The following is a 16,302-nucleotide window of genomic DNA, read 5'->3' as shown; positions in this document are numbered from 1 at the left end:
AGGAGCCATGAAGAGGAAATGAAAAAGACATGTTTTGGAACAGAGGACCATCAAACTTGAAATAGAAGAAGGATCGTTAAGGAGAAATGCTAGAACTACCACAGAAGTTCATGACAATGTGTGTAAACAAAGGGCCAAACTTTTGAAATAAGGGAAACATCAGGCCAAGATATGGAAATTGATCAAGAAAAGCTAGAAGCCAGCAAAGATGTAGAGATCAGGGCTATGAAGAATTTGTTAATTCACAAGATTAATGCATTGAAAACAATTTCTCAGAATGTACATGGCAGTTACATAGCATTAGGAGTGGAATACAAGTGTGCGGAAGCAATCACTCTATTATCTCCACTGTTCAACACATGGGGCCCTTACATTCATTTCTCTGATAGTATTATTACTGTACTTCGCCAGAGAAAGGATGTGCCAAAGGCAACCATTGTGAGCACAAGGAAAGCAATTCATGAAGTAAGAGATCTAAATGGTTTCTTTGGAGGGAAGATGCAACTAATTCAAAACAAGATGAAAACAATTGCTGCAGGTACACTAAATTTTGTACCTACAATTTTGGATAGTGAGGGAAAAATAAAGGACTGGGTCAAATGGTCATCATCTTTTGAGAATATTCTTGATCATCCTAGGTTTTTATCTTTTTGTAATAATGAAGTAAGTGCCACTGGTGTTTATGATATGGTACATATACTTTATAAGCTAAGGGCAGAGATGTCTAAGGTGGTTGTAGAGGTCAAGGCCATAACTGATGCCAAGTGGACCAAGTGCCAAGAAGATCTGGATACAATTAGAAATGTTACCTGAGCTGATATTGATACAAACATCACCATATGGGAGCTTATTGCAGATATCAAGGCATTGCCATTTGGTGATAGTGATTAGATGCAGTTCAAAAGTAGAAAAACAAAGAAAAAGCATGGATGGTGACAGGGACTAAAGACAAATTGAATTTGCTGAGATATTTGCTGACAAATGCCACCTGCCAGTTTTGTAATTGCATCTTAGTTTTTGGGCCAAGTAAAAAGAATATTTTGTTTGTAACCATAGTTACGAGACGTAGACTCACCTCTAACTCGGAAAGTCAAAATCTGACTTTGACTCGGACTCGAACTTGGTGACCAGACTCAGCAAGGACTCGAAAAATTGAAAAATTCACAAAATTCAAAGATTTTTAAGGATTTAAAGATTTTTTCATGCATCATTTAGTAAATTAACATCAAATACACAATAATTGAAATAAAAAGAAGCTACTTAACACTCATACACAATTTTGCATAGATCACATAAGTATAATAGTGAATTTCTTAAGGAAAACAACTGAATAACATAATATAAAGTTAAACATAGTGTCACTGTCAAATGTCAACAATATATGAAATCCATGGAATCAAAAGTTGAAAATATATATCAAAATATCAGCTAGAGTGTAGAAGACTAAAGTTCATAGTAGCCTATGCCCTCCTACGAATACGCCTAAGATAAGTCATGGAAGACTCAGATATTGAGAAATATGTTTGTTACAGCTTATGTGTGCATTGTAGAAAATAATAGGGCTCTCAAGTATGTCTATCAATTTGCTTGGTGAAACACAACCTTTAACGGTAAAATTCTTTTAATAACAATTATAGTTGGCTTACAAAGTTTTGCCAAGAAAATGATCAAGGACATAGCCAGCAACACATATACACATTAGTCTGAAATTTTATAACCTTATGTACAACACTAGAGAGTTCTAACATTCATGAACACGTAAGTCAAAAAAAAAAACCTCATATACATCATTATAGAATTCTAACACAAATATATGTAAATCTGAAAATTTCTGTACAACATTACTGAACTCTACAATGCTGAAAGCGACTTCTTCATAATGAAACCCAGATAGTAACCAATATTGGCAGTGAGCCCCACAACATCATTTTCAGAATTAATATACACTGAAAAAAACACCTTCCAGAAATCTATATTTAAAAATAATAATAATAGAAAAAAATTTAAGGAAAAAAAAAATCAGGAGAGTCCTGGGCTCGGGACTCGGCGAGTCCTTGGACTCTGCCAGGACTCGACCGAGTCCAATTCTAGCAGCCATTTGACTCAGAAAGGCCACCTCTGCCTCGGACTTGCCGAGTCCTACTCGGACTCACAAAGTCCCGAAACACTGTTTGTAATAGAATAGGAATATCTTTGTATTTGTTTTTTATTAAGATTTTGACAACCGTCCTCCCATCTGAAGCTTGTTGCAATCTTTTCTATAAAAGGATTTCCAACATGTGGAGTAGAGGTCCGAATTTTTTGTAATTTTGATAATTATGCTATTGTTGCATTCAGTCCCTTGAGTCTTTTGTAAAACTTTATGATGTATTCTCTTATAAATCTGAGAATACAAGTGAATATTGAAGAATATGCTGTTCTATCTTGAAGCTTTTGTAGTTTTACAAGCATTATGCAATTTTCAATGAAAATTAATACGAAGGAGGAAGTTCTGCCATGTTGTTGTCTCTGATTTCTGTCTCCATTGTTGTGTATTGGTTATCTTGGGATTGTGTAAGCAAGTTTTATACAATGTAATGCAACTAGGATAGGTTGTATATCAATTTGTTGTTGCTTTTAATTCAAGGAATTAAGGAAATGCTCCAATAAATTGATAGGGTTTCTAGTTATATAGCAAGGATATTCATAAGAATGGATTTAGGGACAATTGCTGATAAAATTAATTATAATGCAATTAGTTAGTTCAAAAATATTTTGCTGGGTAGACTCTGAATCCCAATGGATAGGGAACTGATCATACATTCAATTACATGTTGAAGAAGTCATAGGGTTGCATTAGGCATAAATATAAAATCAAATTAATTTTACTTTACTATATGAATAGTTAAACAGCTGGTCAAAACTTATTTGCAGTAATCCCCTGAATGTCATTGTTAGCTTATAAAGTATAGAAGATATATGACCATTATCTGCTTTAACGGGATAGATCTAGAAAAGAGAAGTATAAGTTGAATGAATTGTGAGAAAATTGTCAAATAATCAATCATATAACCATTCTATCCCTAAGTTGCACCCGCCTAAGCTTTGTAGAGCTTGAAGAGTAGAGAATCTTGGTGATTCTGTTGAAGTTGGAACCAGATCTGAAGTTTTCTTAGTTAAACATAGAAAGTAGCTAGCCCTTAGACTGAGATAAAACCTCTGAATCCTGATATCAGACCTTGTTCTGCCTGGTAGTCTAAAAAAACACCAACAAAAATCTCCAAAATTCAAGGATTTTCTCATTTTGCCAAGTCATAACCAAGTCACGAGCTGAGTCTGAGCCAAGTCCGAGTTTGGGAACTATGGTATATCTATATCATGTACAAATAAAAAGAAGACAAAAGTATTTGTATTTCTTATATTGTGTACTTCAATTTAAGGTTTGTTAATTAAGCAAATTTTTAAAACGGTAAACTCTGTACCACTTGAACAAATATAGTATTATGTGACTAACATATATGATACACATGTGCAGTATTAGAACACTACCGACTTGGACAAATTCAGAGGATCAAAGAGAAAATCTGTACAAAAAATCTGGTTTTTTACAGTAACCAGACTATCATACTCCAGAATAATCTAATCTTATGCAACGTGAACAATACTAAAATAATCGTAACCAAAAATGTAGCTATAGAAAAATGGTTTCTATCCGCTGTTGCAATTGCAGAACATGGAAAAGATCTCACCAAAAAAAGAGACAAGAAAGATGTTGCTAAATACAAAATATTGTGCCTAGAAACTGCACCTGCGTTTGTTCGACAAGGGGGAATCAACTTTTGGTCCAGGTACTTCAACATGGCTGGCCTCATTTCCATCAGTATCTTTGTCTTCACCCACTTGAAGGTCACAATTTTTATTTTCCTTATCCTGCAGACAATCTTCCTGAAGCTTGCATTTAATTTCTGGTGCAATGCGAGAATCACACTCAATCATGGAACCCACAGCTTCCAAACAAGGAGAAGCACCTTTAGGCAGTACATAAATCCCTTTCCCAGTCTTCTTAAGATTCAGGGATTGAAAAAGTTTCTTCAGAAATCTTAGCAAAGATTTGCTAGAGATACCTTGGACGTCTACTGCTTGTCCGTCATCCAGCATTTTTAAGAGCTGCAAATATCCAAAACTCTCAGCTTTCCAGCAGATGGAAAAAGCTGCTTTATACATTTGATATCCACAATTGGTAATATTTGCCATAAATTGGACATAAAAGATAATGCTAGAATACATGAACATTATATGCACCTTGTGAATAGTACATAGCACAAAAACATTGGCTGGTGTAACTTCATATGAAACAAGGTGAATTTGGAAATCTACAAGGCTAGCTAACATTTCTATATTTCTTACTTTCCATTACTCAAAATTTTTTATTTACCAAAAATGATCTTAGTAACATTCAAGGCCAAAGCCAACTTTCTAACCAAGAAATATCCCTTGACAATCAAAATGTTCGAAACCCGATCTTTCTTTTGACAATGTAAAGAACCAGCATAAAGGAACGATCCAGTCACATGAAAATGAACAAGAATAGACAACTACAATGTGCATTTTCAGCCATAATGCAATTGCACATTGTTAGGATGAAACAGTAGAACATGGCATTACCCACTGGACCACAGAAAACAAATTTGTTGACCTTCTATTTCCAATATTATATACTAATGAACACTCAACTAACTCTCCTACAAAGAAAAGTATGGTTGTTTCCTTTCTGGAGTGGGCATAAAAAAAATTCAGCCAATTTTAGAGCCATACGAGATCATAACCAGTCTTTCCAAGACATTTAGATCTTGCATCTTTTCAAGAGTTTATGGAACTTGACACAGGCTCATTTTAAAATTGGCAGACACTTTTTGTCATGATGGTAGAGCGTGCAACAAAGAAACTGAATCGAAATTAGGACCATTTGAGATTACAAGCAACCTTGCAAAAAAAATCAAGTATTGCACAATTTCAAGCCACTCAATCTGACTTGATCACGAAACAATGTTCATTTCTAGAGCATATGTCAACATGCACTTACGAGTACATGTTTGGCATGATGTCCTTTTCTAGTGTTCAAGAAATCCAAAGCATGTATTCTATGACAGGTAGAACAGATAGCCATCAGTTTTTTCCTTTACACTCGAAAAAATATTAATCAGTTATTAAAATATATAGAATTGCACATTTTCTGTTGCGTGTAGAATTGGAGTAAACTGTTTGTCATAATTGTCAAGCACTCAACAAAGAAACTGAATTACAATTGTGCCATATGAGATTACAAGCAGCCTTGAAAACACAATTAAGTGTTGCACAATTTCAAACCTTTCAATCTGACTCCAGAAGCAAAGTTGTGTATGTAGACACCTAAAAACCTTTAGAAAATAAAGTATTTTTATTTTCTGAAAAATTTCTAATGACATCATCATTTATTAATTAATTATTTATTTAATTTATTTATTTATTTTTATGCCATTAAATCCCTTTATCTTAATTAAAAATATTCAATTAAGGAATCCCTCCCAACATTTCCTTATTTATTAATTATTTAATTAATAAATTGACCAAAAAACCCAAAATAAATAAATAAATTTTTTTTGCTCAAAACTTGGCCAATTTCCTTAAGACCACTAACCTCTTCTAAAATCTTTTAATCCTTCTTTAATTTTGATTAAAGGCTAATCCCATCATTTCCTACCCTTAATCCCAAGTCAAAATATTTAATTAAGATTAAATATTAATCCTCATGTTTATTAAAAAAGTTTTAATAAATATCTTCTCAACCCAAACCCTTGAAATAAATAAAACTTTATTTATTTCCTAAAAATCTAATTTATCCTCATCCTAAGAAGTTCTAGACTCTTCTAGAAAGTCTTCATCCTCATCCTAGGAAGTTCTAGACTATTCTAGAAAGTCTTTATCCTCATCCAAAGTCTAGACTCTTCTAGAAGATGTCTTTAAACCTAATCCTAATCCCCTCCTAACCTTGTCACATTCCTTAAAAATGGGTTAAGACTTACTAACCCAAGCCAAAGTTAACAAATATCTCCTCCTTCACCCACCCTCATTAAATGCCATCCACTTGCCTATCCCTAAGCTAATCCTAAACCATCCTAATCCATCCTCTAATCATTTGCACAATCCTAAGCAAGCTTAAAACATTCCTAATCAAGCCCAAGTCGAAATTCCTCTCATCTCCTTCAAAATATCCCAACCATAAAACTTTATGAAGCCCACTAGGCCATAAATGACTTTTCCAAGCCCTTTTATTGCTCTTACAAGCCATTATGAGGGTCTTTATGAAGATTTTATCCCTTCAGCCTCCTTTGTTGACTCATCCTTCCCCTTTCCTCCATCCTCTCACCTTGTGACATGTGTCACTCCCTGATTGGCTGTAAGGAAGCACAATCCATGTGCTCTCCTCTCATGCAATCTGAGCCCTCCATGAGCTTTTTCCCATCCTTGCATCTTAGCCCTCAATCCCTCAAGCCTCTTGCCTATAAATTGGATCCTTCCCCTTTGAAAAACAACACAATCCATGAAGTAAAGTCATAATGCCATTTTAAGAAGCCATTTTACATCAAAACCATACACTCACACCCAAATTCCAACTCCATTTGAAGCCCTTTTTGAAGCATAAGTTTGAGCATACATCCTATCTATTTAGACAAAGCCACTCAACAAGAGAGCTTCTCATTGAGAGAGTCCATTAATGGCTCATATTCTCAATTGAGAGTTCATCTTAGTCTATCTTGAAGTTTATGAATTTTGTTTAGTTTGTAGAAGCTTTATTTAAATTTGGTTTCTATTAGCATACTAACATTGCTCATATACAGTGTAGATATGTATACATGCACTTAGGAGTACACATTTGGCACGATAATCTTTTCCAATGTTAAAGAAATATTAAGCATCTAGTCTATGATAGGTAACCGTAGAACAGATAGCCATTATTTCTTTCCTTTATACTCATAAAAAACTGAATCAGATGAATGATTGCTCATTTTCTGTTGCATGTAAAATTGGAGGAAAATGTTTTCCATTATGGTCAAGTACTCAACAAAGAAAATGAACAGAATTAGGGCCATACAAGATACAAGCAGACTTGAAAACACATTTAAGTCTTGCACAATTTCAGGCCATTCAATCTGACTGGATCAAGAAGCAATGTTCACTTCTTGTACATATGTCAATGTGCACTTATGAGTACATGTTTTGGCATAAAGTCCTTTTCCAGTGTTAGAGAAATCTGTAGCATCTAGTCTATGATAGGTAGGACAGATAGCCATCATATGTCTGGTCTTACTAATACAAAAGTTTGCATATATAATAAGTTGCTCAACTACAACCTACTAACATGCAGAAAATCCAAGGTGAAGATAAAAGACACAATCACATATTCCTGCAGACTGAGGATCAACAAGATGCTGCAACAGAAATTATCGTTGAGGAACAACATGGGGCAACATTTGAAAAAACAACGTGAGAAAAATGAGGATGATTGTGAGGACCTGTTGATGCAAGTTTCATTCCACTACAACATACAGAATCGAATACTTAGTATTTCAAAATGAAACACCAAATCTCCCATCTCTTGAATAAGGATGATCATATGCTAAACAATATATCTGTATTGTGTGATTAAATGAGACAACCTCAAGGTTCCTTCTTATTGTGGACTTTCACTCAATTTTATAATGTGATACGTTGATCATCACAAAGGAACTTACACTATTCACTCAGTGGATATCAACTTGACTTTAACTTCTTTCAACTGCTCCCAACCAAACAAACTGCTAAGAGATAAAAGTTATCTAAGAATGTAAGACAATGTTGAAGATGGGTGAGCCTATAACAAGTCCTTGCTTGGCCATGTCAATTAGGTATAAGAAGGTGCTATCTCCTACATATGCCAGAATGGTTTTTACATTGTCAATATTCATCCAAAAGTCATGATCAAGGAAGTAAATCTACTAGGAGGCAATATAGGCAGCAGTATACACCTGGAATTGAGTACAAAACAAAGAGAATCTCGGAAAAACATCATATAAGATATGGTATGTAACTCCTATAAAAGGCTTTAGAGTATTTGGATGCAAATGTTACATTAGAAAGATGAGAATCTAGGAAAATTTGACACCAAAGTAGATGAAGGCATATTTTCTGGGTACTCTACAAAGAGTAAAGCTCGCAAATGCTATAACAAAAGGCTGAGAAGAATAGTTGACAGCACAAATGTGAAAGTTGGTTAGGACATTCCAAAAACAATAGAAATAGAAGTTGGAAATGAATCAGATGAATCTACTGAAAAAAGGAACTAAGAGAAGGTTGTAGAGAATGAAGAACAAAGTGATGAAGAGGTTGCTCCAGCAACCACTCTAAAAACTCCCACATATGTACAGAGGAATCATTCAAGAAATCAGATAAATGGAGACCAGAACAAAGAAGTGTTGACAAAAAAAAGAGTTGCAGAAGAATAGGTAACTTGTTCTTAATTTCAGAAGTTGAACCAAAGATTGTAAAAGAGGCATACAATGATCAAAATTGGATGAAGGCTATAAAAGAAGAGTTGGATTAGATTGAGAAGAACATGACTTAAGAATTGGTTCCAAGACTAGCAAACAAAAATGTATTTGGAACAAGATGGGTGTTCCGAAACAAACTGCATGAAGAAGGTAACATCGTGAGGAACAAAGCAGAAGTAGTATGCGGGGGATACACACAAGTGAAAGGAATTGATTTTGAGGAGATCTATGGTCCTGTGGCAAGAATGGAAGCTGCCATAATGTTAATAGCTTTTGTTGCACATAAAGACTTCAAAGTGTTGAAGATTGTAGCTGCAATAGAGATCTCTATCTCTAAAAATATGGGAGTTATTATCGTTATGTACACCTTTAGCTGAAAAAAACATTTATAATAAAATGTAATATTAAATATAAAGACATGTGTCATACAACATGCATTGAGGCATGGAAATATGAAGAATTGCATTTGAAAATAGAGAGTCATGTATTGGAAAATCGAAGACACCTTCAATTATAATGTGAAGAGTCTCTCTATGTGTTACATATATCCAATCAAACGAAAGGCATTGTACACTAGAACATTTTATTATCAATAAAGTGACATTTTTGGTTGTGTGGTTGGGTTTTTCCCTTCATTTTGAAGGGTTTTCCCAAAATAATTCTAATTTCTGAGTTGCATCTATTTTGCTCTCCCTTATTTTTGTTTATCTTTATTTTTTGGGCTCAAAATCCAACATGGTATTAGAGCCAAGCTAGACAACAGCATTTATAGAAGTTTTCTTGAGTATTCTTTGAGATAGGGAATAAGCCAAATCTAGTGGTCTAAGTTCAAGTTTCAATTGCTACTATTAGTATGCCTACCTTCTAGTACGATGATATGGCATTGAGAAATCTTTGGGCTATCTTTTGTGCCCTTTCTTCAAGTGTTTTGGGAGTCATCTGTATGGTCTTATTTAATGATCCCATTTTGATCATTCTACGAGTCCAAGTTTATGTTGGTTTCGGTCTTTCTTCCTCGTAGCGTCTGTTACTTAAAACGCCCTTTTACCGTGGCATCATGGTCTATTGTCAATTTATGTCATCAGTTTATGCTTTGGAGGTGTTGTTGATTCATGAGATGAAATTGTTGGTTCAGAGAGGATGTCATTTGGGCATAGTAATGGTTGTCCTCTTAACTTCCATGAAAATCTCTCATAGTCTCATAGTGGTGTAATTGACTCTTCAGGGAAAATATGACATGAATTCTTTATACACAAGCTAGAACCCTTCTCGCTCACCTTTGAGCGCACATTGAGAATGAGGTCTGCAGGCAACTACGATCAATGCAATGGCAATGTGTAGTGTTGAATTCAGTATTCATCTCCAAGACTCAAATATAACGACCATCAGACCCTAAATTTTTTCTCTGCTTTCCTCATGAGGAAAGAGATTCCCATGGACACCAATGGACAGTCGCCGACATAGCCACTGCGGATGAGGCATGGTCTTAGCTATAGGTGTCAATCTATAGTGCTAAGTTATTTTTCATGATTCTGCAAATCATGGGCCACAAGTAATGCTAGGCCTATTGTTGGATTCTTGCAAGGATTAATGGCCATTCTAGTTTATGTGTCAATGGAAGCATATAGGAGATGCATAAAAAAAAGTAGTAGTATTAAAGCGACCAAATCATCTTTGGATTCTGACAATGTCTATCAACTTAAGTTCTACCAGGTCGGAGATATTTACGAAGAGGATGGTTACGATGCTTTGTGCCTTACTGCTATCAAACACATCTTTACTGCCTATACAACAGCTTGACAAGTCATCTTTCATTTCTCTGTTTTCTTTCTCCGTGACAGTCGAGTGACTCTGCTTAATGGCATGTTTGTTCCATGTGAGCATGGAATATTGAAGAGGCATCAAGCGCTCGATCTAAGTAATAGTGATTTTGGTTGAAATATAGGTAAAAAGATTTCATTGGAAGTAACAAAAAGGGAGGAGAAGATATCTTCGGCAGCCCTATTAGAAGAGAAGGAAAGTAATAACGTAATCAGAAGGCTTCTTGTGTTGCTTTATCGACCTGCTTTCGAGTGACCAAATTAATGTGTGCTTACGAAGAATAACGGATGACCAGCAAAGAGCGAGCGTTTATTTTTCAAGAAGGATTATATGCACCGATAGACTTAGCGTACGCACTGCTTGTTGAGATCGTTGTTTAGTTTTTTTTGTTCAAAAATTAACAGTGGATGTTACATCCCAATTTTTGACCTAGTTTAAAATATAGCCGTTGAGGTTCACATGAAGTCAGTTGATAGTTAAATTTGTTATAATCCTACGAAATGGTAAGATGGTTAGTCGTTATAATTATTTATCACGAATTCATGAAATTGAATAGGCGGTTAGCCGTTATGATTATTTATAACTTGTTATGATAATATGATTTAACTGCAGAGAATTTCCTTGTAGGAAGCACGTCGAAGGGGTGGAAGCATTGTCAGAAAAGCATTAGGCACAGGAGCATCACCATCACTAGGCAAATGTGTTGAAGACCTAGCGACTTGAACACAGGATACATTTGTGGGACCCGGATGAGCTCTTAAAAAAATAATCTAGGAAAACATAAAATAATCTAATTAAAATATAAAACGTACCTCAAAGGATTTTAATTGATCTTTCATCACATTATTATAATAAATATTTATATACGTGCATATAAATATTAAAATGAAATGGCACCATTATATTATATTATAATAACTTAATATAATGATGTCACCCTATTGATATACTTACATGAACGTATGCAGGTATATATTATAATAATAATATTCAAGATATAATAACATTCGAATTATAATAATATTCGAATTATAATCTTCCAACTCTAATCTTTCCATTTTTATATTCTTTGCTTTTAACCGATTAACACTTGGCATGATAAATCGATTTATTACTTGGAAATTCAAATGGCATGTAATCTTTCTTTTAACTGATGGGAGCCAAGAAGTCACGGCTTGTTCCTTTTATGTGAACCGAGAAAGGAATCGGATTCTTACTATCCCTACCACCTTTAGCACCCAGTTACACACCATTCTGTGAGCCGAGAGTCCCCTCTATTTACCAGATTTAAGCATCCATTGCAAGTGGCAGCTTTGCCATTTATATCAGCCATCGAGGAATAAGCCATTTGCATTGGATACGTCTGTTGTAACTACAACTAGATTATACTCTGCAAGTAACGTCTCAACATAATTGGAGAGGACAAATCTGAGTTTGGATTCATCAGAACAATATCAATTACTCATCAAGTCATGCTATTTCAATATCATTTTATAATAACCAGTTAGGCTCACAAGATTCTCTCTTTTCCAAATTTATTTCAAAGCTACAATATGAGTTTGCTGCATACTCCATGCCCTTTGTTAACAGTCCTCTTCTTTTAACTTTCATAATAAATTAGATAGAACCCTTATGGAAGCATTTTTCCAAATGCATTAAAGTCTGGAATGAAATATACTATCCAATAATATTTTCCAAATAGTCTCAAGAACATAATCTTCTAGTCACAGTTGTGATAAGCATACTAAGTAGCGAATCTATGCATAGAACAGATTGCAGCAAGTTTCAATATTTATCATGATGATATCTTGTTTGATATCTTGTTTGAATTTACAGATTGAACTTCTTTAATTTAGCCTTGTTCATGGCAGGTGATAAATTAAAATTAAACAATCAATTCTGATATCTTTAAAGAATATAACCTCTCAATCACAAATTGTGATAAACTGGAATAAATGTTAATTATGAAATAGTTGAGAATCAACAGAAAGAACCGGTTGTTCTGAGAAATCAAACACCTGGGATTCACCCGGCTATGATGAAGAGGTGAGAGAGAGATCTACAATAACAAGAAAACAGAATCAGATGTGATATAACAATGTTTATTATTTTTAGAAGGAATCATTTGATAGCTCATGCATGACCATGTTTATTGTATTCTCTTGCTATCAAGTCGAGTGGTGTGTTTAGATATCAAGATGCTCAATGGATGACAAGATGTTCCATGTCTATTTCGGGTAGGGAGGGCTTTTCTCGTTAGAGATTGTGTGAGGATAAGTTTGGTCCAAGGTAGGGTGGTTTAGCCCCTGACAATGATTCACCTCTCCCCAAGTTGTTGAACGTACAACAAACAAAGATAAGTTACACATTCAATTGTTTGTTGGAAACAAACATTATCACTTTTATGATGTATATGCAAGACTAAGGTAAGATTATTTGAGTTATATCATCGTTACAATTATTTTACATTTAGTTGCGAGAGATAAGATTATCTGATGGATTGTTATATCAGTCTTTCATTTATATGAATAATAAATATGAGCAAATCTTCTAATCTTATGTTATTGCCTCAATAAAGCAATCGGAAGGAAAGAAATGGTACAATGGTATCTGGAGCCCTAAATGATATAGTGGTATCTAAAGCCCTAATTGATTCAATAGTATTTGGAGCCCTAAATGATTCAGTGGTATCTAAAGCCCTAATTGATACAGTGGTATCCGATGCCCTAAATGATCCAATGGTAATTGAAGCCCTAAGTGATACAGTGGTATCTGAAGCCCTAAATGATTCAATAGTGATTGATGCCCTAATTGATACAGTGGTATGTGATGCCCTAACTGACATAGTGATATTTAATGGTAATCGTCATTTGATTCTGATATAGTGGTATTGGATGGTAGTTGTTATTCGATATTGTTATACTGGTATTTGTGGACTACCTGGGTGGTTGTAGAAGCATCCTACAATGATTTCTTGGTTCAAATTCCAAGGTATGTGGATTTTAATTTCCATAGTAAATTCATTGATGGTGTTTTTCAATCCTTAATTTAAGAAATTTTGTTTAACTGTTTATCTTGTTCATATGAACGAAACTGATATAATTGTCTTCCTATGTAAATGAAGTAATAACTATATTTCTTTGAATATGTTAGTTGTTAATTAAGACCCGGGAAAACAAGTTGTTACAATGGATAATATCATGATCGCACTAGGTCTCTGTTAGTTGCAACACCTCCTCAGACTTTACATCAAGCATATGGTGTGCCCCATTCTCTACTTTGGCATTAGTTGCTAAGAAAATCGAGTAACATTTTTCCAAGAATAGCCTCAAAAGTTATGAGTGAACCTACAGCTTTCTGGTGGATCCTAAGGCGTCAAATTATTGTTATTATGTCACCATGATTACTATTATAGCAACAAAGCATTTTATTTCCTTATATTTTATGTTGTAATTTATCAACCATAAGAAACCTTCACATTTAGTCATATGTTGGTTTCACGGCCTTGAAGATTGCCCTCGTCAAAAGCTGCAGATCGGCTAGTGATTCCCTACTCCAAGTAGAGAGATGGACAAATTAAGTGTGTTGGTTGCATGATTATGGTGCAACCAAAGAAAGATATGGAAATCAAATCTAAAAAGAAAATCACGAGATTAGTTTTCACTTCTTTAAAAATTGATTCTTAATTTATGTTTTGATAATCTTAGAGCCATTCATTCTTCTAATTTCTTCATATGCTTTATATTGGTATTTAAATCATTTGATATTGTAAATCTATGAAAATTTGTGATTGGCATCTAGCTGCAAAGTGACACCTGTGTGCTTGTTTTCAGTTGCATGGTCCATAAATAAGCTCTTGGACTTGATGAGAGAAGGATATATTGGAAACCTTCAAATTGAATGGAATTTCAATTTTTGGGTGGGATATTTTTAAGAGATCTAAATTTTATTTTTGAGTATTGATCATGAATTTGTGCATGATTATTGATTTCTATCTTGTTTGCAAGATGCAACAAGAACTAATAAGATGGAAATGTTGCTTTGTTGTTACATATTAAGAGGGAGATTCTCAACCTCAGAGGGAGGTCGCATCCTCTTTCTTATTGTTGTGATCAAAATAATTCTTGATTAAAAGGGAGTATTTATGGAATCCTTGCCAATTTTATACATGTTATTGTAAAATTTGAAACTCTTGTTGGAAAAGAGTTTCCTCTGTGATTTTCTTTCTTGTTGATTGAGTTTTATTTATGGGATATTATTAAAGTTGTAAAGTTAACTCGATAACTCTTTGACTTATGAGAGATTCATAGTGAACATCATGTAGAGAGAGTCCATGACGTCATCGCATTGAGAGATTCCATGATAGGAGTTGGAAGTCATGTTGATAGAGTCCATAACTGTATCACATTGGGAGAGTCTGTGATATAATGTTGGTTGTAAACCTTACTAACTTGTTATGTTGAGAGATTTCATGACATTGTCACATTGAGAGAGTTTGTGGTTGTGATTCTTGCAAGACTGTCATGTTGAGAGATTTCACGATAACATCACATTAAGTGAGTCTATGATGAAAGTTGATTGTGATATTTTTTGCAGTTTCGTCATGTTGAGAAATTCCATGACAGCATCACACTGAGTGAATCTCTAATGAAAGTTAAATGTCATTTTTGCAAGCTTTTCATGTTGAATGATTCCATGATTATTAATTATGAATGAATATTTTAATCTATCATGTTGAGTAATACCATGATTATTAACAATGAGTAAATTGTTCTCTTAGTGTCATGTTGAGAGATTCCATGACAACACCATGTTGAGAGAATCTATGGTAAGTTGGTTGTGATTCTTGTCTTTTTTAATGTTGAGTGATTCCATGAATTGTGTTTAGAATCTATGTGATTAGAATTTATCGTTGAAATTTTTTGTTGCAGCCTTGTGTGACTAATTAGCTAAAGATCTCTCTCTCACTAAGAGGCAGTGTTGAAGATTGTAGCTGCGATAGAGATCTTTATCTCTAAAAATATGGGCGTTATTATCATTATGGTCACCTTCACCTGAAAAGGACATTTAAAATAAATTATAATATTAAATATAAAGACATGTCATACAACACATTAAAGGCATTGAAATACGAAGAGTTGTATCTAAAATAAAGTCATGTTTTGGGAAATTAAAGAGACCTTCGGTTGCAATGTGAAGAGTCTCTCTATATGTTATATATCGCATCAAGTGAAAGACATTGCACACTGGGACATTTTATTATCAATAAAGTAACATTATTTGTTGTGTGGCTGGATTTTTCCCTTCATCTTTAACAGTTTTCCCAGGATAATTTTGAGCTTTTCTTGCATCTATTTTGCTCTCCCTAATTGTTGTTTACCTTTATTTTCTGAGCTCAAAATCCAACACAAAGTATATTAGATGCATGTGAAATCTGCATTACTGAATAAAGAACGAATAGAAGTGTGCATAGAACAACCGGAGGTCTTCAAGTTTCTAAAGATCCAAACACTATTTGCAAATTTAAAAACTGTATGGGTTGAAGCAAGCTCCCATCGCAAGGTATGTGAGGCTTGAAAGGTTTTTGTTGAGGCATGGATTTCAAAAAGGTATTGTTGATAGTAAACTCTATTTTACAATTAAATCAAATGATATCTTAGTTGTGTTGAGAGGTTTTCACACCATCGCCCCAAAAAATTTTAGGGACCCACTTTTCGGGCAAGCCTTGGCAATTTTCGCGGATTTTGGGAATTTTTTGGTTGCCTTGGCAAAATTTGGAGTTGTCCTGAGGTTTTTGAATTGGTAATTTTACGCCTTGGATGCCTTCGGGACAGGAGGGATTTGATTTGTTTTCACCCGATGCGAAACTTGATTTTCGGGAACATGAAATTTTATCCTTAGGCCAAACAACAACATTTTTTCAACAATTAAAAAG

At 34.3% G+C, this 16,302-nt stretch overlaps 1 protein-coding gene across 1 annotated transcript in view; it reads right to left on the bottom strand.

Moving 5' to 3' along the window:
* LOC149553958 (DNAJ heat shock N-terminal domain-containing protein) overlaps positions 1-16,302 on the bottom strand; it is a 193,998-nt gene that overhangs the window by 140,798 nt on the left and 36,898 nt on the right. The window contains exon 3 of the mRNA XM_089789292.1: positions 3,788-4,146. Within this exon, the coding sequence (XP_089645418.1) occupies positions 3,788-4,146 (359 nt within the window). The remainder of the gene's footprint in view (positions 1-3,787; positions 4,147-16,302) is intronic.

The sequence above is a fragment of the Cupressus sempervirens genome, chromosome 6, assembly GCF_028749045.1.
Source record: "Cupressus sempervirens isolate cs-2001-9-10 chromosome 6, ASM2874904v1, whole genome shotgun sequence".
NCBI lineage: Eukaryota > Viridiplantae > Streptophyta > Pinopsida > Cupressales > Cupressaceae > Cupressus > Cupressus sempervirens.
Note: the sequence above shows the minus strand (reverse complement) of the source record. Positions and strands in the feature narration are given on the sequence as shown.